General features: G+C 37.4%; 2 protein-coding genes across 8 annotated transcripts in view; both read right to left on the bottom strand.

The window, feature by feature from the left end:
- The window catches only part of LOC136665913 (uncharacterized), a 34,983-nt gene extending 28,255 nt beyond the window's left edge, over positions 1-6,728 (bottom strand). For all 5 annotated transcript variants that reach the window (XR_010795323.1, XR_010795324.1, XM_066643777.1 and 2 more), the window contains exons 1-4: positions 5,926-6,728; positions 4,125-4,303; positions 2,402-2,676; positions 1,963-2,056 (exon numbers count right to left, since the gene is read on the bottom strand). Coding sequence is in view for 3 of the 5 variants with exons in the window: in XM_066643777.1 (XP_066499874.1) it covers positions 1,963-2,056; positions 2,402-2,676; positions 4,125-4,243 (488 nt within the window). In the remaining 2 variants the exon portion in view is untranslated. The remainder of the gene's footprint in view (positions 1-1,962; positions 2,057-2,401; positions 2,677-4,124; positions 4,304-5,925) is intronic.
- A 2,010-nt stretch (positions 6,729-8,738) lies between these two features.
- cry3a (cryptochrome circadian regulator 3a) lies at positions 8,739-27,551 on the bottom strand. 3 transcript variants are annotated; one of them, XM_066643300.1, is made up of 15 exons: positions 27,415-27,551; positions 25,078-25,247; positions 18,712-18,820; positions 18,450-18,592; positions 17,977-18,161; positions 16,379-16,467; positions 16,001-16,141; positions 15,552-15,863; positions 14,578-14,729; positions 12,406-12,608; positions 11,763-11,855; positions 11,357-11,473; positions 11,114-11,200; positions 10,747-10,892; positions 8,739-10,638 (listed from the first exon to the last, which is right to left on the bottom strand). In XM_066643300.1, exons 2-15 carry the CDS (start codon positions 25,233-25,235, stop codon positions 10,633-10,635), a joined length of 1,941 nt encoding a protein of 646 aa, XP_066499397.1. In that variant the 5' UTR covers positions 25,236-25,247; positions 27,415-27,551; the 3' UTR covers positions 8,739-10,632. The 3 variants fall into 3 exon arrangements, with proteins under 3 accessions (XP_066499397.1, XP_066499396.1, XP_066499398.1); XM_066643299.1 differs by having other exon boundaries at positions 8,739-10,641; XM_066643301.1 differs by lacking the exon at positions 11,114-11,200 and having other exon boundaries at positions 8,739-10,641.
- Between the last annotated feature and the right edge of the window lie 229 nt (positions 27,552-27,780).

Raw genomic sequence — 27,780 nt, forward strand, 5'->3', positions numbered from 1 at the left:
ATGACACTGCAAACGGATGAGGATGAGCACAGCATTGAGATGCACCTGCCTTACACTGCCAAAGCCATGGAGAAGTAAGTGTTACAAGGGCCAAAGTTAGTCCACCCACCTCTGCTTATTTGGCACTTTTTCACCATGTTTTTTTTTCCTTTGTAAGAGGGTGTTGTATGTATTCTAAGGGAGTTGGCAGAATAAAATACAGTGAGGCTGATACCAGACTGCTGTCTGCTCGAGACACCTCACACTACATAGAGACTGCATCTATTTCTCAGATCAAGCAAACTCTAAAAATGCTTCTGAATACGTCAATGCTACACAGTTAATAATCAATGATTTTCTCAATCTAGCTTTAAAGATGAGTTCAGCATTTTTCCTGTGCTGGTGGGGGCTCTGAGTGAGTCTAAAGAACAAGAGTATGGCAAGCTGCTCAGCAAAGTATTTGGCTGACCCCTCCAACCTGTTTATCATCTCCTCAGACTTCTGCCATTGGGGTGGGTGTTTCTGCACTACTTTAAAACCAACTGTATTAATGAATTATAATGTAATTAGCTTCAAAATAAGAATTGAATTTAAGTAATTTAGTTATCAGATAAGTGCTAATATGTTTAGCTTTATGTCAGAGGATGATTTTCAGTTTGCTTTCTACTATATTTTTAGGTCAACGATTCCACTACACCTACTATGACGAAAATCAAGGAGAGATCTATAGATCCATTGAACATCTTGATAAGATGGTAAACCTGTTTCTTTTTTAGTAAACTCTTTGTACATTTGCTTACATTGGTTTCACAAGAGGTGGGTTAAAAAAAAAAAAAAGAATCATTAAAGGGTAAGCACCACTTAATGGACCTCCATGAATATTCCACAATATTTTAGTTACTGACATATATAAGTATGAATTAAAATGATAATAACATGCTTAATTTGCTTTAAAACTGACAATTTTTTTTAAATTGTCGGAAAAACCCGAGCTCGCTACGGAAATTCTTGAAAGCAACCGTGACGTCACTGGTGGACAACAGCTGAACAACGCCGCGGTAAAACAGTTATGACTGACTGTTATGACTGTCTAGCTAGCTAAATAACCAACATTATTCATGACAATAGCCTAGCAATAAGCTAAACTCAAATTTAGAGGTACCGTTATTCTTGTAAATGTGATCGAAGTCGAACTCGAATTCATCCGACACTATAAACCTCCGTAATGCAGCTACGTAGCCTAGTATAATCTGAGCCACCAAGCTTAGCAAGTCAAGCTAATGTTAACTAACACCAACTAAACCAGGCAAAGTGTCCTTACCCTGTTTACCTCCATGTTACAGAGGCTCTTGAACACCTTTCGTTGGTTTCCTTACATGCCCATATTGTTGGAAAAGCGCCAGTGAAATGAGCACTACAGATAACGAAGTGAGCGGATGGTCCTTTCCAAAGTGCCCGTTTAAAGTTGACAAACTTAGTCCATTTCCTGGATATTTTGGGATCTTTGGGCCATTTGTGCACAGATGTCCTACTGTACATTGAATTATTACAGCCAAAAACAACACACCTTTTGGTCATTTTGCATTAAATGCAAATGCATTAAGTGCAGCTTCTAGAGTTGTTGTCCACCATCTACGTCACATGCAAGACGCCTATTAGAGTTTCCGAAACTTTGGGTCTTTTAAACCTTATTTCTTGAATTAGTAAGAAATAACATGTTTTCTGACTATCAATAAACACAAGTTAGGAACTCAAATTCCACTGTATTTATTTGTTTGACACTTTCATATAGCTGGTGCTTAGCTTTTAAGTAATCAAAAATACTTAAGCCAGATAAACACTGTGCGTATAAGACAGTGGTCTTATACAGCTGCTTCATGTTATTCTTGAAATCCTGCAGCTGAAAACAATGCTGAATTCTCTCAAATTGCTGAAGTGACCTTTGGTTTTCCCGCACTATAAAGTAAATGTTTTGATATTTACAGGTGGCCCGTTTTTCTGCGGATGCCAGCGAACAATGTGCCGTATCCTCCTTCCCCTAGACAGTCCTGCTCCTCATACAGCAGCTCCAGCACACCTACAAGGAGAGGAAAGGGTTAAAGGGAAGCTCCTCCAAATGTCAGACATGTCTGAGAAGTTAAAGGGTACGATATGAAGAAAGTCACCCAGGGTGAGTTGATGTTTGTTGCTGCTTTCTGAAGAAACTTACAGGTGATGGGTGTCTCTCAAAGACCCATCACAGTAATTTGTTTTGTAAACAGATGTTTGAGTTTCATGAAATTTGTTTCGCAATGGCCACAATTTTACTCAGATCAACATCATATATCAGAGCCCAGAAGATATGTGGACATTCACTCTGGATGACTTTTACATCTACAGAACTGTTGACTTGTGTATGTTATTTTAACGCCATATTTCTCACGTTTCAAGGTGCTGTCATTCAAAACATCTTGATCAGATTCAGTATCCAGCTCCTCGCTCCACTTCTCAGATGAAACACCCTCCTCAGACGAACTGTCCTCAGGAGAAACACACTCAGGTGAATCTGAGGCTGGTGAATCTTCTTCAATGGAAACAGAGGCTGGTGATGTGCTGGAGCTGTCCCTCTTCCTCATCCCATGCACTGGCTGCAGCTCTCTGCTCCTCATCCGTCTCCACTTCCTCCACCTTCCATCTCTTTCTCTTACTGCAGCAGAGCTTAATAATAATAATACATTTTATTTCATAGGCGCCTTTCTGTCACTCAAGGACACCTTACAAAGAGTATAAAGTAAACAATAAACATAAATAATACCGAAAAACACAAAAGTATACAGTATTGGAAAAAAATGAACAATGTAAGTCATTTTAAAGGAAAGGCTATCTTGAACAGGTGGGTTTTGAGTGAAGTTTATGTTCCGTATGATGGGGGGTAAAGTGTTTCAAAGCTGGGGAGCAGAGCGGCTGAAAGCTCTACTTCCCATGGAAATGAGACGGGCAGGGGGAACAATCAAGTGAATGGAGGAGGAGGACCTGAGGGTGCGAGAGGGAGTTACAACATGGAGGAGATTGGAAAGATATGGTGGAGACAGATTGTGGATGGCCTTGAATGTTAACAGAAGGATCTTGTAATCAATGCGTAACCTGACCGGAAGCCAGTGGAGCTGTTGCAAGACAGGAGTGATGTGGTGGATGGAGGGGGTTCTAGTGATGATACGGGCAGCTGAGTTCTGGACCAGTTGAAGCTTATGGAGAGATTTGTGGGTAATACCAAAAAGAAGAAGCTTGCTCCTCCTCCTCCAACCTTCGGGGTTGAAGCCTGGCCTGTTTATGAATATTGACACAGTCTTCGTAGTAATGAAGTCGAGCAATAATTGGACGGGAAGGTTGACCGAGACTCGGCTTTGGGGCCAGTGATCGGTGCGCTCGGTCAATTCGTGGCAAATCGGGCAACTGAAGCGCGTCTTTGAGCAGCACAAATACATTAGACGCTGACAGAGTAAAAGATCCATCCTCAGGAACTCCAATGATACGAATATTTTGTCTCCGTGAACGAGATTCTAGATCCTCACACTTGGCCTCCAGGTCAGCAACAGTCTTGGTCAAGGAAGCAACATTGGTCTGAAGCTCCGATACATCATCCGTGCATGCTGTAAGTGATCGCTCAACTCCGTCCACAGTGGTTTGCAGAGTCTTCACATCAGATTTCAAATTAGCGAAATCACGAAGTAAATCCGTCTTTAACGCTAAAAGATCAGATTTAATGTTAGAGTAGTGTTGATTCATCACATCACGAATTTCAGCCACCACCGCGCGAACAATTTCAGACTTTAAAGCTGCAATGTCCAGGGTCACGGCAGGATCAGGGGGTGCACTCGAAGGGCTGGATACGCCACTTGAATGCCGGATGAGACACGAGCTGCAGGCCGGATCGTAGATTGCTAAAGTCCGGCAGTTTTAGCTAACTTGCGCGGCATGAATACAGCGTAAAATGAAACCGAAAAAGTGTAAATAAGAAATGATACACAAATAATGGGACATTGACACTCCGGCACATGAAATAATATAATTTAAGGAAGGCTTTGCGGAGCCCTAAAAAAACCACCGCTACTCCATATACAGGCAAACCGGAAGTCTGTGTGTGATTTTAATGCCATATTTCTCACATCAAGGTGCTGTCATTCAAAACATCGTCATCAGATTCAGTATCCAGCTCCTCGCTCCACTCCTCAGATGAAACACCCTCCTCAGACGAACTGTCCTCAGGCGAAACACCCTCCTTCATTCACATGAATGTCGTTGGACCTCAGGGCCTCTAGGGGCACTGGGTCATCAGCGTTTGCCCCTGTGGAACAAGACAAGATCGGGAAAAAAATCTGCAATTATTCATTTAGTGAAAGGGGATAAATTTAGACCTCCACGTTAACATTACATAGCTTAAGCAGATTGAACACCTAGACTGGAGGTCACTGGAGATTCCTATTAAAAGTCCTAGTAAAAGAGGTGCTGTAAGAATCTACTAGACAGGATTTTTAAAGACTAATATTGTTGCCAGCCTATCTGATGGAAGCCCATTTAGATTTTCAGAATACTGCTGTGACTAGCACTGCTTCGATGGGAGTGTGACCTAAGGTCTTATTTTCACAGCTTCCTATGTTCCTATTGTCTTGTGTTCCTAGGCCCTATGTTCCCAGGATCACTATGTCCCTGGATTCCATGTGCTTCTAGGGTACTAGGTTTCTAGGGACCCTGTGCCCTATGGTCCACATGACATAGGTTCAGTATCCCCAGGTTTCAGGGTCCCTGTTTTCCAAGAGCTGTATATTCCTAAAGCACAGGGAACTGGGTTGTTGGGCCTTTACCGAACTGCTGAGCAAAAGCAACTCCAAGGTTGGGTTACAACATCCCAAGTCAGTTATATATATGTAGATTATAAATATTCTACTCTTGTTCATGTAATGCACCCCCCCCCCAAACACACACGCAAACAAACAAACTCAACTACAGAAATATAAATGACAATTTTATTTCCTTTAAAGTAGCTTACAACGTTTATTAAAACAAGAGAAAATGTCTTTGATTGTTATATAACTTCTTTAAATAATAATAATAATAATAACAATAATATCCTCTACAAAGAACACAGGTCTGCATATTCAATTTGCAAATGTCCAGTGATATCTGCTAAAGAGCAAATAATTAGGGGATGATTTAAATATATATATATATATATGTATTACATTTTTCAAGATGTGAACTCTACTCTCGAAATGTATGGGCTATTTATAATAAACAAATACAAATAACATTATATAAATTGTAATTATTTATTAATACTTAATATTAAGACATTAATATTAATGTCTTCTTTTTTACAAAACCACTGGTTTGGACTCCGTTTCTCTCGCTCGCTCGTGCGCACAGTGGCTGAATATCAAACCGCTCACTTCTCCTTACACTAGTCCCCTACGGTTTTGAAACACACATTACTCGCTCAAACTGTGTAGCCTATAATATTTCGGTTTGGGACTCAAACACATGCTCATACCGCACATTATTGATATAAACGGCACTGTTTGCGTGTAAACCCCAACATTTCTGCTCTGAAACAGTGCACTTCAGAGGGAACATAGAGTGAATTGGAACGCACTCGCTGTCTGTCGGCCGTGAGGTAACGGCTAATTCTTCGACAACATACTCGAACAAAGTGCTTTAAAGATTTTAAACATACATGACTTTACAGAGAAACGTTATGTGTATTTTTAGCGCTATAAATGCTTTTGTTTACTCCCCTCACCCTAATTATTTCAGTTAAAACTTTGGTTTTGTTAGCGAGCTACCACTTTAACTGTAATTTAGCTAATGGTTCGGCTACGTTACAGCGCCAAGACAAACCCAAAAGTAGTGTTTTTAGTCGAACATACCTCAATAAACGATCATTTATGATAGTTACTCAGAATCACTCACCTTAAATTTGTAACACAGCCGCTCTGTCTGTTGTCCTCAGGTGCTCACAGTCAAAATGAGAAAAAGAGCGGGAATAACAGACCGACCCAATGCTGGGTTGAACACACAGTAATCCAGCAAATGGGTCACTTTAACCCAAACACGGGTTTATAAATATATATTCAGAGATAAATAACCCAACAAAAACTACCCAACTCACTCAACACAGCAGTTGGATAGGAAACAGAACCCAGCATTTTTTTAGAGTATAAGCTGCGCTGACTTTGGACTTGATATAATAGTGCACCAACACCAGTAGATGACATGGCTCCCCAAATCATCACTGACTGATTGTGGAAACTTGAAGCAGCCTCAACAGCGTGGATTGTGTGCTTCTGCACTCTTCCTCCAGACTCTGGGACCTTGATTACCAAATGAAATGCAAAATGTACTTTCATCTGAAAACAAATCTTTAGACCACTGAGCAACAATCCAGTCCTTTTTCTCCGTGGCCCAGGTAAGACGCTTTTGCCTTGTATCTGGGTCATGAGTCGCTTGACACAAGGAATTCAACAGTTGTATTCCATGTCCTGGAGTGTGGTGGCTCTTGAAGCACTGATTCTAGCAGCAGTCCACTCCTTGTGAATCTCCCGAATATTTTTGAATGGGTTTTTCCTGATAATCCTTTCAAGGCTGTGTTTATCTCTTTTGCTTGTGCACCTTTCCCTACCACACTATTTCCTTCCAGTCAACTTTCCTTTAATATGCTTGGATACAGCAGGACGGTGTCAATGACTGCCTTCTGGACATCAGTTAAGTCAGACGTCTTCCCCGTGATTGTGTAGCCTACTGAACCAGACCAAGGGACCATTTTAAAGGCTTAGGAAACCTTTACAGGTGTTTTGTGTTGGTTATTCTAATTTTCGGAGATAATGACTTTTGGGTTTTCATTGGCCGTAAGCCATAACCATCAACATTAAAATATGAGTTTCAATCTATATGAGTTTCACTTTTTGAATCGAGTTACTGAAATAAATACATTTTTGATGATATACTAATTTATTTAGATACACCTAAGCTTATAGCAGCAAAGAGCCCGTTATTCTCACTGTCCGTTACAGTTTTAAACAACTGGAGTACCTGCAATGTGTGTTTATTTACAACTCATAATATCCAACAAATTATTTTCTGTTTAAACAAAACATGACGAATAACGATGTAGGACACACATAACGTTCAGCCAAAAAGCGTCGTCTCTCTTTACAATTATGCTCGTGTACATAATTATGTTCTGCGCATGCGCAGTACATATGCCAGTGCTTGGGCTTGGTGAGTAAAATATAATTGAGGTTTCCCCGTATTTTGCTACACACCAAGCCCAGTCCTTGTTCCCTACTAAATAAGTAAATATCCCCACTTTATCAAGACGGCGCAATAACGCCAGTATTGTTAATTACTCAATAATGCATGGGAACGACTTTGGATCTGTGAGGAACTTCAGGAGATGGTTATATGATCATGTCTTTAAAATGACTGGATTCATTTTTTGTTGTAGGACTACTGAAACCCAGACGACACTACATAAAACAGCAGAATCTTTACATTGTACAACAATGTAAAGTTAATTTAGCTAAACTTTATCATTCGTTATAAAAACAGTCCACTCTATTAAATGTTTAAAATCAACCAATTAATTAGCTTTCCATGAATGATACCCATATGGGTGCATAGGAGCAATTTGTAATACTGACACCAAGTGTTTAAAATAGGAACTATAATATAGTTTCAAAACAGTTGAAAGAGCTGTATGCCTCCTCCACTGACGCGAAGCTCGACCAGTTTGCCGGTTTGAGTAAAACTGAACATGAAAAACGAGACAAATTTAAAAACTCATACCGTAAAATTTTTTTGGCAGGCTCAATGTCCGTTTGTTTAAAAAACATGCAGAAACATTAATTAATCTGACCACAGTATTCAACGCATTTAGACCAGCTTTAATGAGCTTGGGCCCAAAGAACTGTATGTATTTGCGTAGAATGGATGCATAGCTTTCTCCTTGCTTAACAGAGTTTCAGGCTGCATATTGATTCGCAAGTAAATGTGAAGTAAATGGTTTTCTGAAGAAGTGCTGTATGTATTCTCCTACATTCTAATTCATTCTGTTCTGTTTATGTACAATTACACAAGACTATCTTCTTAAGATTCTCTTTTTTTCCTCGGTTTTCCAGAGACAGGTTTCAGGGTTGAAAAAGAACACATTGTTAAAGTTATGAAAGTACAAGTGAACTCAATGAAACCAGTTTCAACAATTTACTTCTGTCATCAAACTGATTTTGCACAAGTACAACTGTTTACAGACTGGAGGATAGAGAAAAGGTATAGACATAAACAGGCATTTCACAGAAAGTAAATAAAAAGAACAAAATGGGAAAAATAAAGATAGTTCACTTGTTCCACTGTGACAAATACAGGTAACTACAAAAGCACAGAGAATATACAGTCAAAAGCACTCTCAACATTCAAAACTGTTAAACTCACCTTGTCAACAGTCCATTTTCTATGCCAATTGCTGCACAGATGCAACTATACCAACAGCAGGTTCAGGAACAGCACAAACACAAATTAAGCACAGACTGCATCAATTACATCTTAAATGGCCATCAGTGCACACCTAGGCAAAAGGTTTATGGCCTTATCTACACATAATTGTTAAGAAATATCTGTTGGCCACCTAGAGTCATGACACTGTTAACGTTTTAGTAGATGAAGTGCCTAGTTCACACTAAACTGTACTCTTTTGACCAGCAAAGTTTATTTTAGTAGTAATTAGGTACTCTTATTAGAAAACGCAATAAACCAGCTGTTTGTTTTTAATAAAGAGTACCTATGTACAATTATAAGTGACTAGGATACTTTCAATGGGAAATATTATTTTTATCTTCCAGATTATGTTTCCAATAAAAAAGGCTTGTTTTTGTTCTGTGTTCTGTGTTTTGCTCAAAGGCATGCTTGTGATTTACTTATTTTGGTCTGGACTTAAAAAAAAATTATAATTAAAAAGTGAGGGGGTGTAATAAAACCTTTGGATACAGCAGTAACAGTGTTTAGCTTGTCAAACTACAGAAAGTTACAAAGGTTTTAAATGTAAGCAGAAAGCAGGGAAAAAAATGTGGATGCCATAAACAAACTAAATTGCAATGTAGGAGAGTAAAATGACTTTCGTTCTTTACAGTTATGAGTCCCTGAGGATAGCCATCATCCTTATAATTCATGTAACAACCTTGATGCCATCTCCCGCTTCACATCACTTATCTTAGCAGAGTACTGAGGTCTAATTTGAGACTTAAAAACAAAATAAATAAATAAATGAAATTCAATTCCATTACATTTGAAGTTATAGAGGAAAACAATACAGAGAAACTTCTTAAATATGGAATCAATTTCACGCCTAAGGTGTGTGTGTGTGGGGGGGGGATTACAAACCATCTGAGGAAACAGATTTGGAATGCTTTAGTTGTTAGTCATAGTAAACTTTTGTGGTTTAAAATGTATGTTTTTGAGGTTATCTTTATAGTACATTTAAGAGTGATAGACAGATGTTTTCATTTGTTTCATTTCAAAGCTATGAAACACAAAGCACAACACTGATACAATAAAAAAAAATCTAATTTACAGTGATGAATCTTACTAGTGTACAGAAAGAATAACTCTAAATGAGAGATCTAAAAATAAATAAGAAAACAGGGTCTTTCTGCACAATCTGAAAACTGCAATAAATGCCAAACTGAGGTCTGACCTGAAGTCCATACGTTATTTTAATCAATTAAAACAATCAATGCAACCTGTGCATCTTTGTAGTGAAGAAAAGCTTGTTTGCCATACTGTTTTTTTCACTCCCGTCTTAGCAATGTTTATTTGTGATTCAATGGCAAGATACTAAGTGTCTTACCTTATTGCCCCAAAGAATTTAAATTTAACAGCATGGACTTACAAATCAATTTACATTCTCTATCACATTACCGTCCTTTTTCCATTTCACTATGCTCTGTTTGCTGCTCATGTTTCCGGACAGGTGTATACATACATTCAGCGGGACTAACAAAATATTGATATATACAATTAAACTACAAATGTTTTGTTTTAAAAAATGAGCAATATACCATTTAGGAATATTTACTCTATTCCAGTTGTGAAATCCAGTAAAATGTGATTGTAAAAAAGGGATTAGTGCTGGAAAAAGACAAATGTTTTGTATGTACCAGTAAATATTATGTGGCTAAAATATGTATCCAACATTAGGCAGGTGCTGGTAGTAAAGTATCCTAACAAGGTGCATAAAAGTACTTTTGAAACACTGCCAGCTGCAAAGATCCTGTTTACATACTGTCTGTATAAAAAGTTTAAAAGATACAACTGCGGGAAACAGACTTTTGTAAAAGAAAGTGACATTTACAAGAAGTGAACATAAAAACCAGTACTTTAAGAAATGTTGGGAATAGTTTTTTTTTCTTTTTTTCCCCTCCTTCCACTGTCATTCATCTATTTTCTCCCTTCTGACCATACCATTATTTGCTATTAACAGTGTAGATGACCCAAGGTTATGCACACCCTAACACCCTGTACCTTTAAAAAATAAAAATAAAAAAAGTGTTTTTCAGAGACAATCTTCAAAATGTGCTGTGCTCAGTTGTTCAGTGTTGCTATCACTTCGATTGATGATATGTCCCTCTAGGTCTTCTAGAAAAAATTAAGAGAAAAAAATGCAGTGGGTTGAAATGATTCAACTGCTGCTATAGATATAACCTGACTTAAGATTTTAATTACCATAATAGGTTGACTTACATTGGCCACGTAGACTGAAGTGATTTCTGCAATTTGTCGCTGTAGTTTGTGAGAGGTGGAGAGGGTGTCATCTTCTCCTTCAGCGTCTCTTTCCGATTCTCTTTCCCTCTTACCTGTGACACTTCCTGCTGTATGAATCTGACGTCCTGCCATATGGAAAAGATCATTGCATAAAAATAAGGATACATGTGCATACAGTACTCATATGTGTTTGGTCACTAGATTTCATTGCCTCCACCTTTAGATTCAACATGGTTCTGCTGTGAAATAAAATTTTTGGATAGGGATATTTTTATTCTCAGGGACAAACACATCTACTAACTATATCGGACTATAACTGAAACAATCATACTAGCTTTCTATGTACCTGGATGTGGAGGACTTGTTATTTTGAAATGGTGAAGCTGACTGCTGCTTGCAATGACCTGGCTAGAGTCTGGCATTTGGTGGTAGCCTAATATTGAACAAGGGAGAAAATCCTCCTTTATTGAATATATTATTTAATTACAAATATAGTAATAAGTGCAAACAAAAATATGTATTTTATAACATAAAATTACAAATATAGGGCAAGTCATACTGAATTACAAACCAGAATCTTTAGTCTCACCTAGCTGCTGCTGCTGCTGAATCCCACGTGGTCCCTGGTGCTCCTCACTGTCAAAGTTCAGAAGAATACTTCCACTCCTGTTACCACTGGCAACAGAGCTGCTTGAGATAGTTGTTGCTGTCATAGTGTAAGATTAGTTAGAGTAAAGTGGTCAATTTTAAATCTGTGCAGTATCCTCAGTGTGTTCCTGGTCACAGCTGCTACAAATACTATAATATTTATAATATTTAGTATTACCTTTACATATAGTTTAGTGCATGAGAAGTATATTACACTTCTAAGCATGGAGTCAATAATTAAGTTCAACACTGTGTGTCCATAAGCCCTGGATATGATGATGTTGTGCCATATTTGATACTTTCTTTTTCTGAGGCAATCCCGTGAAAAGATAAGAAAACAAACATACCTGGTGTATTGGTGCCAGGCTGCTGTTCTCCTGGAGAGTATGTCATGCCATTCCCGTTTCCACTGTGTGTGGATGGCACTGACGCAAGAAGTCCTGTTTAACCAGAAAACAGACATCTCATTCATTATAGCAGTAACATTAAATATCTGCTGGCTTGATAAAGAAACCATCTTTGGATTCAGAACAAAGATTCTCAAATATTCTTAGATTGTAATTTGACATGCCTACACTAATCACGGTTAAATTGACAAGAATTATTTTTTGGATGAATAAATGAACAGTGATGTGTTAAATCAGTTAAACAGTGATAAATCATAAGTGATATAAAATAAATAAATAATTTTTAATTTGAGTTTAATTTGCAGTACATAGTTATATATTGTCATGCATACATGGCAACAAAGTATGCCCCACAAAGTATTTCAGAAGAAGTAAAGAAGACAGACAGAATCTGAAGAAATTCATGCTAGCATTATAGGCAAATATTACAGATATATTATATATATATTACAAATACTGGTGGTGGTAAAGCCTGATTTGAAAGAATGACTTTTTACAAAATAGAATTTGTGGAAACCACCACAGCAAGCATTTTTTGGGCAAAGTTGAATGTCCAGGCCAGACTTAATGGCTAAAATCTTACCAAGTCCTCTGTAGCGGGAAAGCTGCTGGTAGATTTGCTTCATCCTCTCAATGTTAAGGCGGCTTGCCTCTGCATGGTTTACCATAGGCTTGGGGTAATGGACTCCAATTATGCACTTTGCTGCAGCCTGCACAGAATCTGGGGCGTTCCAAGGATCATAGATGTACTTGGCCGGAAAACCTCTGAGAACAGGTAAATAGCGTCTGGAAGGACAAGGAGAGATTAAACCACAGAGTCTCATCATAGATACAGGAGCAGCTATGTGTGATGGTGTTAAGGTTTCAACTGAAGCAAACATGAAGTCAGCAGAAATTGCAAATAATAAAAAAGGGCAAGGATTTCCAATAGCAAAAAAGATTTTAAATATGAATCAAATAGCAGGGCATTTGTTGCAACACAAGAACATGTGTGAACTGCCACTGGAAATGGATTATATAGAATGTTTAGAGTGCTAAAAAAAACTTAAGTTTTAAAGGACTGTGGCAACAATCAATGATGCTTAAGGCAGACTTTGTCCACACATTGCAACACATTTAGAGATGATACTTGCCGTGTTACATCACTTAGTCATATGTAACTACAAACACCATGAGAAAGTATAAAAATAGCCAAGAGTACAAAGAAGTGCAGTAAGCCCTACTGGAAGTCAAAATTGTAGATGTTTTTCTTCTGGATCCCAGGGACAGTGAAAGGCCACCTACCTACACATTCCGCCTTACCAGAGCCTGGACAGAAGGTGGTCGATGGCACCACAATGCTTGCAGAAAGGCGGACGCGCTTTAAACCAACAGATCCTGCCTGTGCTGAGACACTACGGAGATTCCTACTATAACACGCGTTAGAAAGCAGAGGCAGTGACCAACCCCTCCCACCCATCCAATGTCTGCCAGATCCAGCGAAATACCTCCCTCCCGCCCTTATCCCACCCAACCAATCGAAAGTCAGGGCTGAGTAAAAGGTTCAGGTTCACTTCCTGCCCCTCACACTGCTACTGATCGCTTTTGAGACGACAGTGATCCCAAGCCAAAGCAGAGAAACTTGCTAGCTGTCAAACGAGCAATACAGTATACTGTCCTCCACTGCTGGGTGGCCCCCTCGTTTTGCCAAAAGGGACCACAACCCTTTCGCCAGGAACATTCACAACCTGCCTGGACAAGCAATGCAAGCTAAAGAGAACCAAAAGTAAGCACAGGCATTGGGTGGTGTTTTTGGGAAGGCCACTACATGCAATCGAACGCATTAAGCATCTGGAGAAGGTTGCCATTCAAACAGACACGTACCTCTTACATAAGCACAAATGGAAATCATTATGTTCACATGGGTCTATGGTGATTAAGGCCAATACAAAAAAAACGTACATTGTTATTGTTCTCTTGCACAGGCAGGGCTGCATTTAACACCAAGAGCACCACTGAACATTTCAAAAAGAGTCTGATAAGGAGGTGTTGTCCAAAGCTAGATAGAAATGTTGTTATCCCTGGCTTTAGACCCCACCTCCCATCATGCCCTCTGGGAAATGCATTGTGGCTCTCTATGCATTAAAAACAGGCCAGGCTTACTATTTCCTTACCAAGTGGTTAAAATCCCTTTTGATGAAACAAGATGCTACCAAGCTAAAGAACAGGCTACTGTATTGCCCAGAGAAAGAGCATCAAGCTTCAACCAGAATCACAGCTAACAGGCTTCCAAATGCTTTGGCTAAGAATGGCTTTTGTCTTAAAAGCAATCAACCACAATTTACAAAGGGGAAAGGGAAAGCTGAACTTTTCACCCAATCCCCGAAAAGACAATACAATCACAGTGCACACAGTTTTTAGCTATTCAGCTAAGGAAACATAATTCAATTATTGTATTAAATGAGGCAGATAATAACTTAAATGTATGATTAGCCTAAGTCACACATTTAAACAAGATAGAACAAATTAGAAATAGGAACAGTAATTGTGACTTCATTTACAATAAAAAAAGTTCTTATGGTACTATATAGGAGATCATTTTGAAACCTGAACTAACCATTGTTGACAATAATTGTGAAATATTTTGTGCTTCTTTCTACTTCATGTTTAGAATGAGGATTGGTTACTTATCTGTACTGTGGGCTTGCAGCAACATCACAGCTCTCAGTGCACTACCTAATACCTAGCAGTGTTTGCATTTGGCAACGTTACCAACCTAATGAAATCGCCGTTAGGGTCAGTGCGTCGACCAAAGCCCACTGGACAATAGCAGTGGAAGAATTGCTGAAAGAAGGAGCTACAGGAGAGCCACATCCAGCTGCCTGCATTCACACTCCAGTCTGCGTCCAATAAGAGCTCCTCAAATACCTGTCAATCACAGCTATTATTATACACTAGCCAAACAAATTTCAATAAGTAGTTCACATTTTAAATTACATTTGATGGACTTAATACAAATCAGTGTATTTTTAAGCGAAGGTGTGGGGATTAAGAAAACTAATTGTTTACAATTAAACAATTCGTTTAAAAAAGGGGGACAATGTGACACCACAATGCATTATGACTTGCTTCTGCAGGCCCACCAACACTAATTTTTACTCATTATCTGCTAAACATGCAGGTCTATTGCCCAATATTATTATTATGTGCTTCTTGCTGCCACGTAAAGGTGGTGCCAAATAATTTCAATTGAAAAACTTTTTTATGTATGCATTTTCTTTTTATTTTACTGTTTATTCTTGTCTTTGATAGTGTTTAGACATGAAACCAGCTAATAATTTCCTCACATTTAGGAACTTTTTAGTGTTGTACATCAATGGCATTGCATGTCCATGTTTTCTGAGGTTCCAGTCCCAATGTTATATAATGTTAATATGTATTGTCAATTTATTAATTCTGCAAATCTTTTGTTTTGTTTGCGTTAAGGTAAAACGGGCATATACACTTACAAGTTCATACAAAATACAAGCATAATAGGAGGAACTGAGCATTCAATAAATAACATTATTATTTCAATTTTGGTTACATTAATAATGAAACTGAGGGTTACAGCAACTCCCTCTCTTCAGTCTTTGTACTGCTTGGTGGGCTGGTGCTTATGAATGTCTTTTACTTCACAAGTGTTAAACAGTTTTTTAGTAATACTTTATTGTTTGCAAATAAACAGAAATTGCCCCATGTTCAAAGCACCTTCATGCCTTCCTCCCAGCTGATCCACAGGTCTCCTCGTGTGAGGAAGCAAGCCACAGCATGCCGGGCCAGGTGATGGATCCAACCCTCCTGCCTCAGTTGGGTCATGATGGCATCGATCCACGGAAAACCAGTCTTTGCCTCAGCCCACTTGGCCAACGCCTCTGGGTTTTTATCCCAGGGAATACGCACACATATGGGGTTGCCCTCCATCTTGTCAAAGCGTGGGTTGGTGGTGGCGGCAGTGTAGAAAAATTCTCGCCACAAGAGCTGGCCATACAGGGAGAGGGGAGGGGTGCTGGTCTTTTTTACCTGGGAAGATTATACGAGATAGTACTGACCTAATCTTAACAATGTACATTTTCTTAATGTACATAATGCAAGCTAAAATCATCCTGCTGCTTCAATAAAATTATTCTCAAAAAAGCAAATAAGTAGTCATGAAGTACCTTTCTGTAGAGGTCAGTAAGTTTGAAGTAGAAGAGGCGACATGAGAGGCAGCCGAAGCGTAGGTATGGGCTCAGGCCTGTTGGACTGGCCAGTAGAGAGTTGGCATTCATTCTTGGTCTTTCAAAGTTTGCTACCCAAGCCTGGGGGATGAAAAAAGGAAAAAAAGGAAAAAGGGAAAAAGATTCTGATCTAATCAAGTTAAATATTTGAAATCTGGATATACATGGCTGTACATGTAGTCAATGTCCATTAGATGTTCTCTTTGTTGACTTCAGCTGATTAAATGTGATATTAACTTTCTCCATACATAAAGTATGATGCTAACACCAAGCAGTCTGACTTTTGATGTTTTAACCACTACATGAAGTAACCCATACCTTTCTCTCCAGATGTCTTTCAATCCTTGTTAACGCTTCAGTCTCCCCACCTGGCCACACAGCAGATGGCAGTCCTTCTGTGTCAAACCCTAAATACAAATTTTATTTAGAAGTATATATGTTGCTTTAAAAATATGCAATTATGAAAAGGGAAAGATTAAAGATAACTGAAAATTCTATTTTTCTACAAATAAAATTTATGGTATATATTGGCATTAGTGCTGGGTGATAAAGTTATATCGATTTATCGACATATTTATTAAATACAATAATATCTTAACTTATGAGTTTAATTTGTTCTGTGCCAGCTCGTAATGCAATTTGCTTGTATATCAAATTAAATTCCCCCATTAAAATAAATTTAAATGCTATTAAATGCCCCAAAAACCACACCAATTTTTTTAAATAAGATATCATAAAGCAAAAATCAACCGAGCAATGGCTCGTATCTTGGAAGATTCATAAGTTGATTCACTCATAAGTTAAGATTTCACTGCATATAAACATATATTAAATATGTTATAGTCTCCTGTTCACTGTGTGTTTTTGGGTGTATTTTGTCTGGTATGGTGACCCCTTGCCCGGTGGGTTTTTCTTCACTCAAAGTGTATTTGAGCATTTGCAAGAGCACTGTTGCTTGACGTGGTGTTCCTTGCACAAAATCATTTTCTCCATGCGAACATTTTTTATAGGATCTGACGCTATAGATCAGGCTGCTTCTCTTAAATAAACACTCCCAAGTGTGGAACTTTTTCTGACTTGCACTCAGTGATTTAGTAGGCTCCACACCCACCACATCAATGAACTGGATAAGCGCTTACAGACAGTGAATTAATGAAACTGAAAACGTTCTAGCTTTCCCACTGTTACTTTTCTAATCCTTCTAATGGGTTAAGTGCAATATGTTTACAGTTCAGCACTTTGGGTGTTTTTTATTATTAATTTATTATTTTAAACTCTTCTTAATCTATCTTTATACTCCTTCTGCTTCTTTTAAAGCTTGAGGTGTTAATGCCCTAAAAATGTTTTCATGAAACACAGATATCATTAATTTTTTTGTGGTAAGAAAATGTATTGTTCCAGTGAAATCTTTCCTTGTGAATTTAAGCCACGTGGCACATTTTATATATGTGTGTTTTTTATTACAATATGACAAAATATTAATATTGTGATACATATCGAGATCAATCAATATAGAAAAACCTACAAAATTAACTAATATAGTTACTAATTATGTAAGGCTATGTAAAATAAAACAGGACCTGATAACTACATATTTACTGCTTCAGTTTATATCACAAATCACTCATTTAGTTCCCTTTATCCCCAAACTGGAAAATTATATAGTATATATGCCATTTTTAGAATTGCTAAATATAAATAAATGTAAATATGCCAAATAAAAACAACTAAAATTCCATTTTACAAATGTCAAAAAGTTAAAGTAGGACCATATTAAAGGCTTCTTTTCTTTCATATGTAACCTTATATAAATCTTAACCTTCTATGTTTTCTGAGGATGTACTGGCACTCCTACACCTTCCTGTTTCACCCTAACAATCTGTCATAATTTTTTTTTAACACCATTTGCATCTTACCTAACTCTTCCAAAGAAGGCACACCATATTTGTCCCCATGATCTTCAGAGACAGGCGTGATACAACAGCCCATGAGGGCACTGGACAAGGTCTCCACTGGCATTTCTGGTGGGTCCATGCGACTTATCAATGTCTGGAAACGCTTGTAGGTGAGAGGTGGCTGACCACCATTTAAATCAATGATTCTACAAGGGATACAGAGAAGAAACATGTAATTTGGTAAAGTAATGAAGAGACCATTTTCCAGACCTAAAATAGGACCCATTTGGATTTTAAATATTTCAGTATTACACAATATAACAAGCACTAGGGTGTCTGTAGAGTGACTATGTACAATGAGATAAAAGTTATTGCATTTTGAATACCACTAATAATGTTACATCAACAGGCATCAATTTAGCCAACATTGATAGTCAAAAATAAAATTTTACAGACAGTGCTATATCTTATGGATAAAATATTATGGATCCTACTTGTCCAGATTATATAGCGTATGTGAGATCTTGACGATGACTTCCACTCCAGCCTCCATTGCAAGCTTTTTAATGGCAGCATCCCGCTCCTTCCCAAAAGGTTCTGAGTCATACTCAAAAGTCAGCCTGGATATTTCCCACTCCTGAGTGTTGAAAAACAAAGTGAGGTTTCCAGTGGGGGTTCTGACTAATAAGTGTAAGAAAACAAATGTTTTTTTATATAACAGTGGATTAATGGCAATTAAAAATCAGCTAATCTGACCTTAAAAAGACGTGGGAATACATTGGCTGGTTGACCTCGGATGACAAAAAGGCGGGAATTGAGTTTTCGGAGACTGGAATCGAGATCATCTAGGCACTGAAGAAGAAATCTGCAAAAAACTTGCATGTATTAAAAATATGTAATATCACAAACCTAACAACAATAAATATTCAACAGATTTTGTATACTGTACAACCATGTTTTGCACAAAATTATCTCGCCCTTAATATATATTGCAGTCATTTTTAGGATATTTATAAGTAAACATAAAGTCACTGCATTACCAAACCCCTGGTATGCAAAAGTTGTACTACCAACCACACAGGAACATACATTTGCCATAAATTACTACCACCTCCATGTCACACCTCCATTGACTGTACAGGAGCACTTTGTAGTTCTACATTTACAGATTGTAGTCTATCTGCTGTTCTGCATATATAGTTTCAAAGGTCAGGACCACCACAGAGCAAAAATTATTTGGGTGGTTGATCATTCTAGGAGTTGCAGTGACACTGAATTGATTTTGGTGTGTTAGTGTGTGTTGTGCTGGTATGAATGGATCAGCCACACAGTTCTGCTGGATGTCACAGCTGGACTTTAGTCCACTAACCAAAAACATACTTGCTCTGTGTTTGGTCCTGACTACTGAAAAATATGTGGTGGAACAACAGCTGGACTACAGTCTGTTATGGTAGAAGTGCACATACACAATCAGTGGACAGTAAGCGTAGAAACAAGGAACTGATAGTAATGTTATGGCTGAGCTTTTAATTAGAACTATGCATGGCAGTTTTAAAACTCAGTGGCTGGATGTGTAGGTCTATCCTGTCTTTAGATTAAATCCCGTTTCTTTTCTATAAACAGCTCACCAATTCCTAGCAAGCTGGAAACTAACCTCACACCTGTCACAAGTTTCCATTCACAGATTTCTTCACTCTATCCACCTGCACCAGAAGGGCCTTAATGGTATTTTTGGTTGAGACACCTGCTGTGTACAGCTTGACTCAGTAGCTGATAATTGTACTATTCAGAAGACATTCTGGTCATTTACCTGTCAGGTAAATCCTAATGTGAACCAGACACAATTAACTTGTAATCTCTTTATTTAACTTGGAAAGGTAAAACATCAGGGAATAATTTGGAATGTGGGTTGCAGGTGACAAACTTGTTTGCCTAGAGCCTCAAAAAAACAGCACAGGCAACAGTGATATAATTTTATTGATCTGGCACTCTGCTCCAGCACAGTGGATTTAAATATGAAGATAAAACACAAAATCACAGGTTTAATTTATATGTATGTACATCCTGTTAAATATAGAGTATATTTATATGACACAACAAACAAAGTTTCGGGGGCCAAAAAATGAATGGCATTAAGCATGTATCTTGAAGATAAGACTGCATATAAAGCCCTTCAAAACAAACAGCACTGAAAATGACTTATTATATGTTTGACAAAGCATCACTAGGAACAATGCAACATATGGCAATACCTATGGTTTGCAAACTTCAAGCAGTTATCTACTGCATTGGATTTGCAACTAAATTGTGAATAAAGCAATTTCTGTTACTTATTTATATTCTCCTGAAATGGAAGGACTATTTTTTAACAGAGCTGTGTTCCTTTTGTCCAGTACTGTGTCAAGTTAAACAAAGAATCTGCTGGTGGCCTTGACAATGGATGGGCAGACCTCTAATACTGAATATTTGTTTTCATAAGAAAATAACAAATTGTGTGAAAAATATCCATGCACTAAATACCAAATATTGTATAGTTATGGAGGCATCTGTGTAATATGTTATTAATTTTTTTGTTTTTTAATTTTTTAAACACATAACACTATTTTCCTGAATTTGATGAAATGAATAAATCTTGCTTAATGTATTTTTAAATTTAAATACATTTGTGGCCTCTGACTTTTGCACAGTACTGTAATTTACCAAAAATAAAGCTAACATTCTGCATATTAACAATGTTTTACCTGTTCGTTTCAAATGCTAGACTTTAGAGCAAACTTAAAAACAAAAGCCCTGTGGATATGGACTGTAGTATCTGATGCCAGATAATGAAAAACTCATTAAGCCCATGATATAAAATTATTGCCTGTACAGATCACAGAATCATTAGTGCTCTAATTAATTTGTTTAAGGTCAGGACATGTCCCCCTGGCCTGGTTAACCTTCCACCTGTGTCTATGTTCTGGCTCAAGTGTGCAGACTGAGCCCAAAGTCAGACGGTCTGCTAGCAAAGCCCTGATTAGAGACCAGACAGCAAAGCTGCCCATGCTCCAAATAAATGACTAGCCACCCAGCCAGCATACCCCACATACAACTCCACTATCATTATTAACTCACGTGCACACAAACACACGCACACACACATACACACACACACACACCTCCCAAGCTTCATTCACAAAGTACATGCACATTTATCAATAGCAACAGGCATCCATACACTTTTAGTAATTAATTACAATTTCCAATTACTTCATAGTAATAGCAATACTTTTCCATTCCTGACCAGTGTTATGGTTTATTATACATTTTAGTGACAATTTAGTGAACTTCGGATCCCTAGAATTTGATATTCTAAAATGTCAGTCTAACAAGTTCACTCTTTGAAATTACTTCCAATCCTGACATTTTATGGCAGGTTCAAACTGCAAGATTTTTTGCATTGATTGAAGTCAGAGGAATATCAGCATTAGCTCAGAGCTGGTTCAATCGTAATGTGTGAAGAATACAGCTATTTGATAACCTTGAAAACCATGTAATGTGTATATGGCCTTAGCGTTTAAATCTAAAATAACAAAGTCAGCAGTTAACCTCTTTGTTTAATTTTTAAACTATAAAATATTTAAAGAAATGTTTACTAATATAAGAATTATTTATGGCTTATAATGCCAGGTGATATACTATTTATTGGTGGAAATTTTATGTATATGGAATGAGGATGAATACATAGAGTGGTACTTATACTTCCAGTCAGGTCAAGACAATCAGGCTCTGGTTAGCTCAATAATAACAGATTGTCAAAGTGTAAATTTTAATCTAGATAATTAGCACCGTTCTCTGCATCATGTTTTCTTTTAACCTATAGACTGTGACCTCTGAAGAGCCTGTGAAAAAGTCATATTTCTAGCCCTTTGCTCAGTCATACATCATCCCTTATGTAACTGTCCTGGCCTAAATATCAGCGCGCAGGCGTGCAGCAACTGGAGGGCATAAAATTAGCCTAGTGACCTGCTTTCAACTATAACAAAGCAGCCTACACCTTCTAGGAGAAAAGGAAAACTACAATTTCCGTTACTGGCTTCTCTGGGTCATGGGACAATCTGACACCAAAGAGTGATAGTGGATGGATTGCGTCTTTAGGTGAATTTAATAGATATTAAAGTAAAAACAGGACAAACATGGGTGTACTCATATTGTTCACAAAGCAAACACAAACCATATCTCACTGGTTGATATATATATATATATATATATACTGGTTGATACTTTCAGTATGGCTGTTACATGATGTATGTCAGTTTGAGACAGAAATTGGTCAAGGAGCATTCAAAACAACAAAAATTACCATCAAAACAGCAATGACACATAGAAACTGAAAATAATGAGCAAAAAGTTCTTACTTTTAATGTATGACATTTATGTACATTTGGAAGTTTTCTATCGGTCCATTTATTGGAAATGCTTTGTTTTGTAAACTTATAGCTAATGCTTTTAAATTATGTAAAAAAAAAAAAGTATGTAAAAAAAGTACTGACATGACGATTATATATATATATATATATATATATATAAAAGGAACCTCAGGAGACACATACATGAAATTTAAAGCATGTTATTGTAACCTGATCTAGCTTCATAGAATTCTAAACTACTCTTTTTTCCATTCTCTACGTAGAGCCCATTAAAAATTTGGATGCAAAGCTGAAAAAAGACACAACCAAATGAGGGATCAAGTTAAGGTAAGGAGCAGGTTGTTTCAATAAGAATGAACATTTTCCAAGACAGCTTCAAGGAACAGGTGTGTCTTAGGTTTAACTAAGATTGGGATGGCCATCTGTAGATGATGGGGACATACCCAGTCACAGGTGCATCAGAATTAAATCTGGTGAACTGACTTTTGAAGCAGACGAAAATAGCCCATTCAGAAGATGATTAGAGGTTCATGGACTGGCATGGACTGTGACAGGCTGGCTTGAGTTTGGATGGACTGTTTTTACAGCATCTGCTACTTTGTTACCTACATTCCTACATTCCAGGTGAATCTGTGGCCATTCTGGCAATACACTGATCCTGATTTGGGCAGATTTCTTTGTAAGTTGATATGCAAAAATATAACATCATGAGCTTAATCTATTGCAATTCCAACTGAGGGAATTCATATGGCAAGAATCTGTGATTTGTTACACACAATTGTTGATTTGTCAATGACAATACAAGAACGGATTTCCAATATTTTCAGAGCCAAATTTGCCATTGTTTTATATCACCTATACTTTTAATTACACATTTTAATAATTTCAGAACTGAGACTAATAATTGTGGCAGTTTTGCAAGTGAAATAGTTGCTGCTCAACAATTCTTTGTCGCTACTGAGTTTTTCCTCACCTGACCATAACATATGTACCTACTGTCTTTTGGACCATCTGAGCTAAGCATTTCCTGATGTAGCAGTGGACTGTGTTAAATGTAAGTGGTTTTCTGAAGTACTCCTGAGCCTATGAGCCTATTTTTCACAATGCATGATGGTATCTCATGCAATACCATATGAGGGCTAGAAGGATACAAACATTCAGCATTCATTTACGGCCTTGCCCGACATGGATTGATATTTCTCTGGATTCCCTGAATTTTTGCAGTGTTATGTGTTGTAGATGATGAAAGATCCAAATTCTTTACATGGGTTGAGAAATATAATTATTTAACTCTTTTACAATACTCTTGCAAAGTCTAATTCAAAGTGCTGAGCCACAGCCAATCTTTGATTAGAAGCTTTTAAAGGATACTCCAGGACATCCTGAGAATGCCTGAGAATGAATGGAACCAGGGCTGGCAGTGGAACAAGCACTGGTTTTGGCTCATGTGAGTAGCAGAGTAGGTGCTGGTTTTATTCAGTTTGAGCCAGGGTGAACAGCAGAATAGGTTCTGGTTTTACTCAGTGTGAGCCTCGTGTGAGCAGCAGAGCAAGCAAAATTGTGCAAAAAAGTGTTTTCAGAACTTAGCCAGAATCACTGGGTGTAAAAAAACAAACTCTGGACCCTGTGCAGCAGTCCATCACAGAACATCACACACTGATATCCATTCAAAGTATCACATCCTGTGCTACAAAAAAAAATCAGTAAACATAGAACTACACAATAGGTCTGTTTACTTTATTCTTAAAAATATTAAGGACATGCTCAAAACAAGCATATTGTAAGGTATTTTACCAAAAGTACAGTATTCTGGCCACACTGCCCCATCTAATATAAGGTGTATTCCAGTGTAGATAAAATTAAAATTTGCAATATAAATCATGCAACACATACTATAGTTGATTCCTAATATACAATAACACACTTTTTATAATAGTGTTCCATGAGATAAACAGATTTTTATTAATATGATGGGTCTTTTTTTCCCCAAAAAGGTCAGTCATTAGTGATACTTTAAAGCTAAGGTGTGAACATCATCATCGCTGTCAGGTGCAATAAAAGACTTTAAATATTACAACATTACACATAGGTTGTTTATGTAAGATGTGTACTAGCTCAACGGCCATCATATATTTCAGGTTTATGCAAAAATGTGGTCTATGACAATCTTCACTAACAAGTCAAAATGAATTAAAATGTTTCTATTGAGTTGATGAAATGTATTGCTTTCTATTACAAGGGGACCATAAATCTGGTCAGACCCAAATGTCAGTCAGTGACATATTTATTCACGTAAGTCTGATGTAACTCTAAGTGTAACTCTAACTCTAAGGGTTTTAAGAACCCTTAGATATTTTCCTGTATTTTCCAGAATAACCCTGTGTACTTCATGTGTGTACTTTTATTAGAAAAGCACGTAGAAGCACTATATTTAACATTAATGTAAACTGCCACATCTCTTTTTTTCCCCTTTTCCTCTCTCTCATTGTGTGACTAGAACATCTCGGCAGTGCTACAAAATCTCTGAATGGGTTTTACAGAGAAGATAGCAACAATGAAATCACAAATGTAACTGAGCTAACTTTCAAGACAACCACTTCGGTTGAGAAACAATCATATAACATGAATTTTAACCTACAGGGGGCTTTGATAACATCGTGTACTCTCTCCTAAAAAGCAGTGGGATGTAATGAAGAGTCTGAGAAACACTCACCTCCATCTGTTGACCCCAAGGTTTGAGGACCCGGCAAACCAGGGGTCCAGAAAGTACACACAGCGGAGGGTGCCTGCACCCCGCACTGCCTCCTGAAGTGCAGGGTTGTCATGGAGACGCAGGCCCTTCCGGAACCAGTGGATGGAATTTGGGGCCATTTTCTGTGTCACCTTTTCATGATACAAAATCAGGACAACAATTCATCAGGTGAAACACTGATAAACTGGATGTAGACAGTTTAATAAGGAGTCAAGTTTAACCCCTTAAGCCTCTTTGTATGTCTCCTTCCTAGAGCTTATAGTTCAGTAACTAGGTGCCAGACCAACAAAGTTTAAGTTTGTGTTATTAATAAAATTCAACTTTAGTAACGAAAATCTGGACCTGTCAATTATATTTTAGGGAGATATTTATTTTTTTATGCCATAATGAAACTGTAGACTATTTCTCACTGCTGCTTTATTAGAACAAAAAAATAATTCATGCTAAGCCAAAACTAAAATATAGAACTTGTATATGTCACTTGAAAATGTAATATGTTTGTCAGTGAGTAGATTTGAGTATTAAAGATAACCTCACCGAATATTAGTATTTGAACATATCCTTTAGCTAACTGAACAATTCTCAACATTTTGTTTGGGAATAAACAGTGTGAAAAACACATTCAAGCATCCTCCTGAATCTAAGACCAAACAGTGGTTATTATGTAAAGTATGCAGTTGTTTTAGTGAAAGGTGACATGTACCATGCTCATGAAACCTCATGCTGACACATATTCAAATTGATTTTGGGTTTAAAAATGAACAATATCCAGACAAATTATGAGTCTTCTGGAATAAGTCACCATTCCCTGTTATAGGAGAAGTATATATAACATATACTTAAGAAAGATGTTAATATGAAAACTTAACACAAGACCTTAAGGTTTATAATAATCATTTATCCTCATTTCCTATTTCTTATTTATTTATTTATTTATTGTGACGACTTGGATCTGCTGCAGTTTTTGGCATCTATCACATCCATCTGTTTCATTTCCATTTCTGTGACTTTCAATGGCAGATTTAATATCTGACTCAATGGGCTGACACAAGAGTGACGTCCACAATGGCATACACTCAAAATGGAGATTCCACAATGTTAAGGGCTAGTGGTATTATTTGGAGCTTTTTTGTAGCATATATCATGAAACTTTCAGCTGTTGTGTTCAAATAATCTAGTAAACTAAAAGTTGACAAAATGGAGATACCTGTGTTTCATTGGACAGTGATGATATTTCAGATAATTCACTTCAATAACCTAAATGAACAGAATCTAAGAAAATGCCTGAGAAGCAGTATTTTTTTTTACCACTCTTAGTCCACCATAACTACATTTTATAATGAAATATTATCCATTTTGTAATAATTTTTTTTTCAGTCATCCATTTTATTTTGAAAAATGTATCTTTATTTTGTGACACCAAACATTCACTCAATCATTCTAACTGAAGAAATATTTCATAAACCACATAATCAAGAACAAATTGCACTGCCCTTATTTCACAGCTGAAAGTTTAGTCATACAAATACAATACATTAGAAATACAAGTACATTGTCAGCTTAAAAGATAATCGTAAATAAGTTATTATAATGTCCTTAAGGTACCCAGGTTACCACAAAGAACGCTATATATTTTGTGAAATTTCTAATTCTGCATTTAGAAATTCTTCTAAGAAACATATTGTAACACTCCTACTTTCAACACTAACAAAAGCCCAGGTCAGTAAAGAAATCCAGTAAAACTTACACATGTCCTCAGAATTATACATTTATGGAATTGTTTACATGCATTTTTTCTTTGATACATTGTTAAAAAATGAGAATAATTATAATGCATTCCATATTTATAGGGGACAATAATAGAATCACTCTGTCAAACAGTATATTTCACTCCGGTTTATCGTTCTGGTTATTAACTCCACGGTGAATTCAGTAAAAATATGAGAAATGTGTAACTAATGCTCAGTTTCTTCTCAGAGTCAGACACTGCTCCAGAGTCTGCTCCAGCGAGTGGAGTGAAAATTAGGTCAGTTGTAACTGGGTGAAACTGACGAGACAACATTTGTAAATACTGATGTTTCAAACTCGTCTGGAGTCCAGTTAGCTTCACAAAGCATCAAGGGAATTTCCATAATGTTCAGTAAGTATACATCTGTCATTATGAGAAGCATTATTTTCAAACGTAGATATAAAAACATTAGAAAGTGGGTCACCGACGCGCAAGTTATGTAATTCCAATTTTTAAACTGACGCCAATAATTTTGCCAAAAAATAAACAACGTACAACGGATACGTTACCTTTGAATGTTATGTCAATCCTGAAGACAAGACCATCTCTTCCCACAATATTTGAGGGAACAGCACTCACAAATCTGTTGCTGAAGTCTTCGTTTCCACGCCGTGCTCCTCTCTCTCTCTCTCTCTCTCTCTCTGCTGTGTCTCTGGACTGAAGGCCAGGCAGCTTCTGATTGGCTGAGGTTGAGACTTTCAGTAAGAGCTCGCTCACGTTTAGGAAGCGTGGAGCGTCACCGTGGCAACGCAGGTCGGCGCTCAAACACCTCTTTGTGCCCTTCATAGTGCACTTCATAGGCAAATATGCCGTGGCACTAAAATAGTGCATTGCATATATATCAAGGAGCCATATGGAATTAACCCTTAATGTCT

The sequence above is a fragment of the Hoplias malabaricus genome, chromosome 14 (assembly GCF_029633855.1).
Source record: "Hoplias malabaricus isolate fHopMal1 chromosome 14, fHopMal1.hap1, whole genome shotgun sequence".
In the NCBI taxonomy this organism is placed as follows: Eukaryota; Metazoa; Chordata; class Actinopteri; order Characiformes; family Erythrinidae; genus Hoplias; species Hoplias malabaricus.

What these genes read in the sequence shown, in the direction of transcription:
- cry3a (XM_066643299.1), bottom strand. Translation starts at nt 25,235, where the DNA reads ATGGCCCCAAATTCCATCCACTGGTTCCGGAAGGGCCTGCGTCTCCAT. An exon ending in GCCTGGCACCAATACACCAG is followed by an intron (nt 11,474 to 11,762) that starts GTATGTTTGTTT and finishes ACACTATGACAG; the next exon opens with CAACAACTATCTCAAGCAGC. An exon ending in TCAGCAGCAGCAGCAGCTAG is followed by an intron (nt 11,201 to 11,356) that starts GTGAGACTAAAG and finishes GTTCAATATTAG; the next exon opens with GCTACCACCAAATGCCAGAC.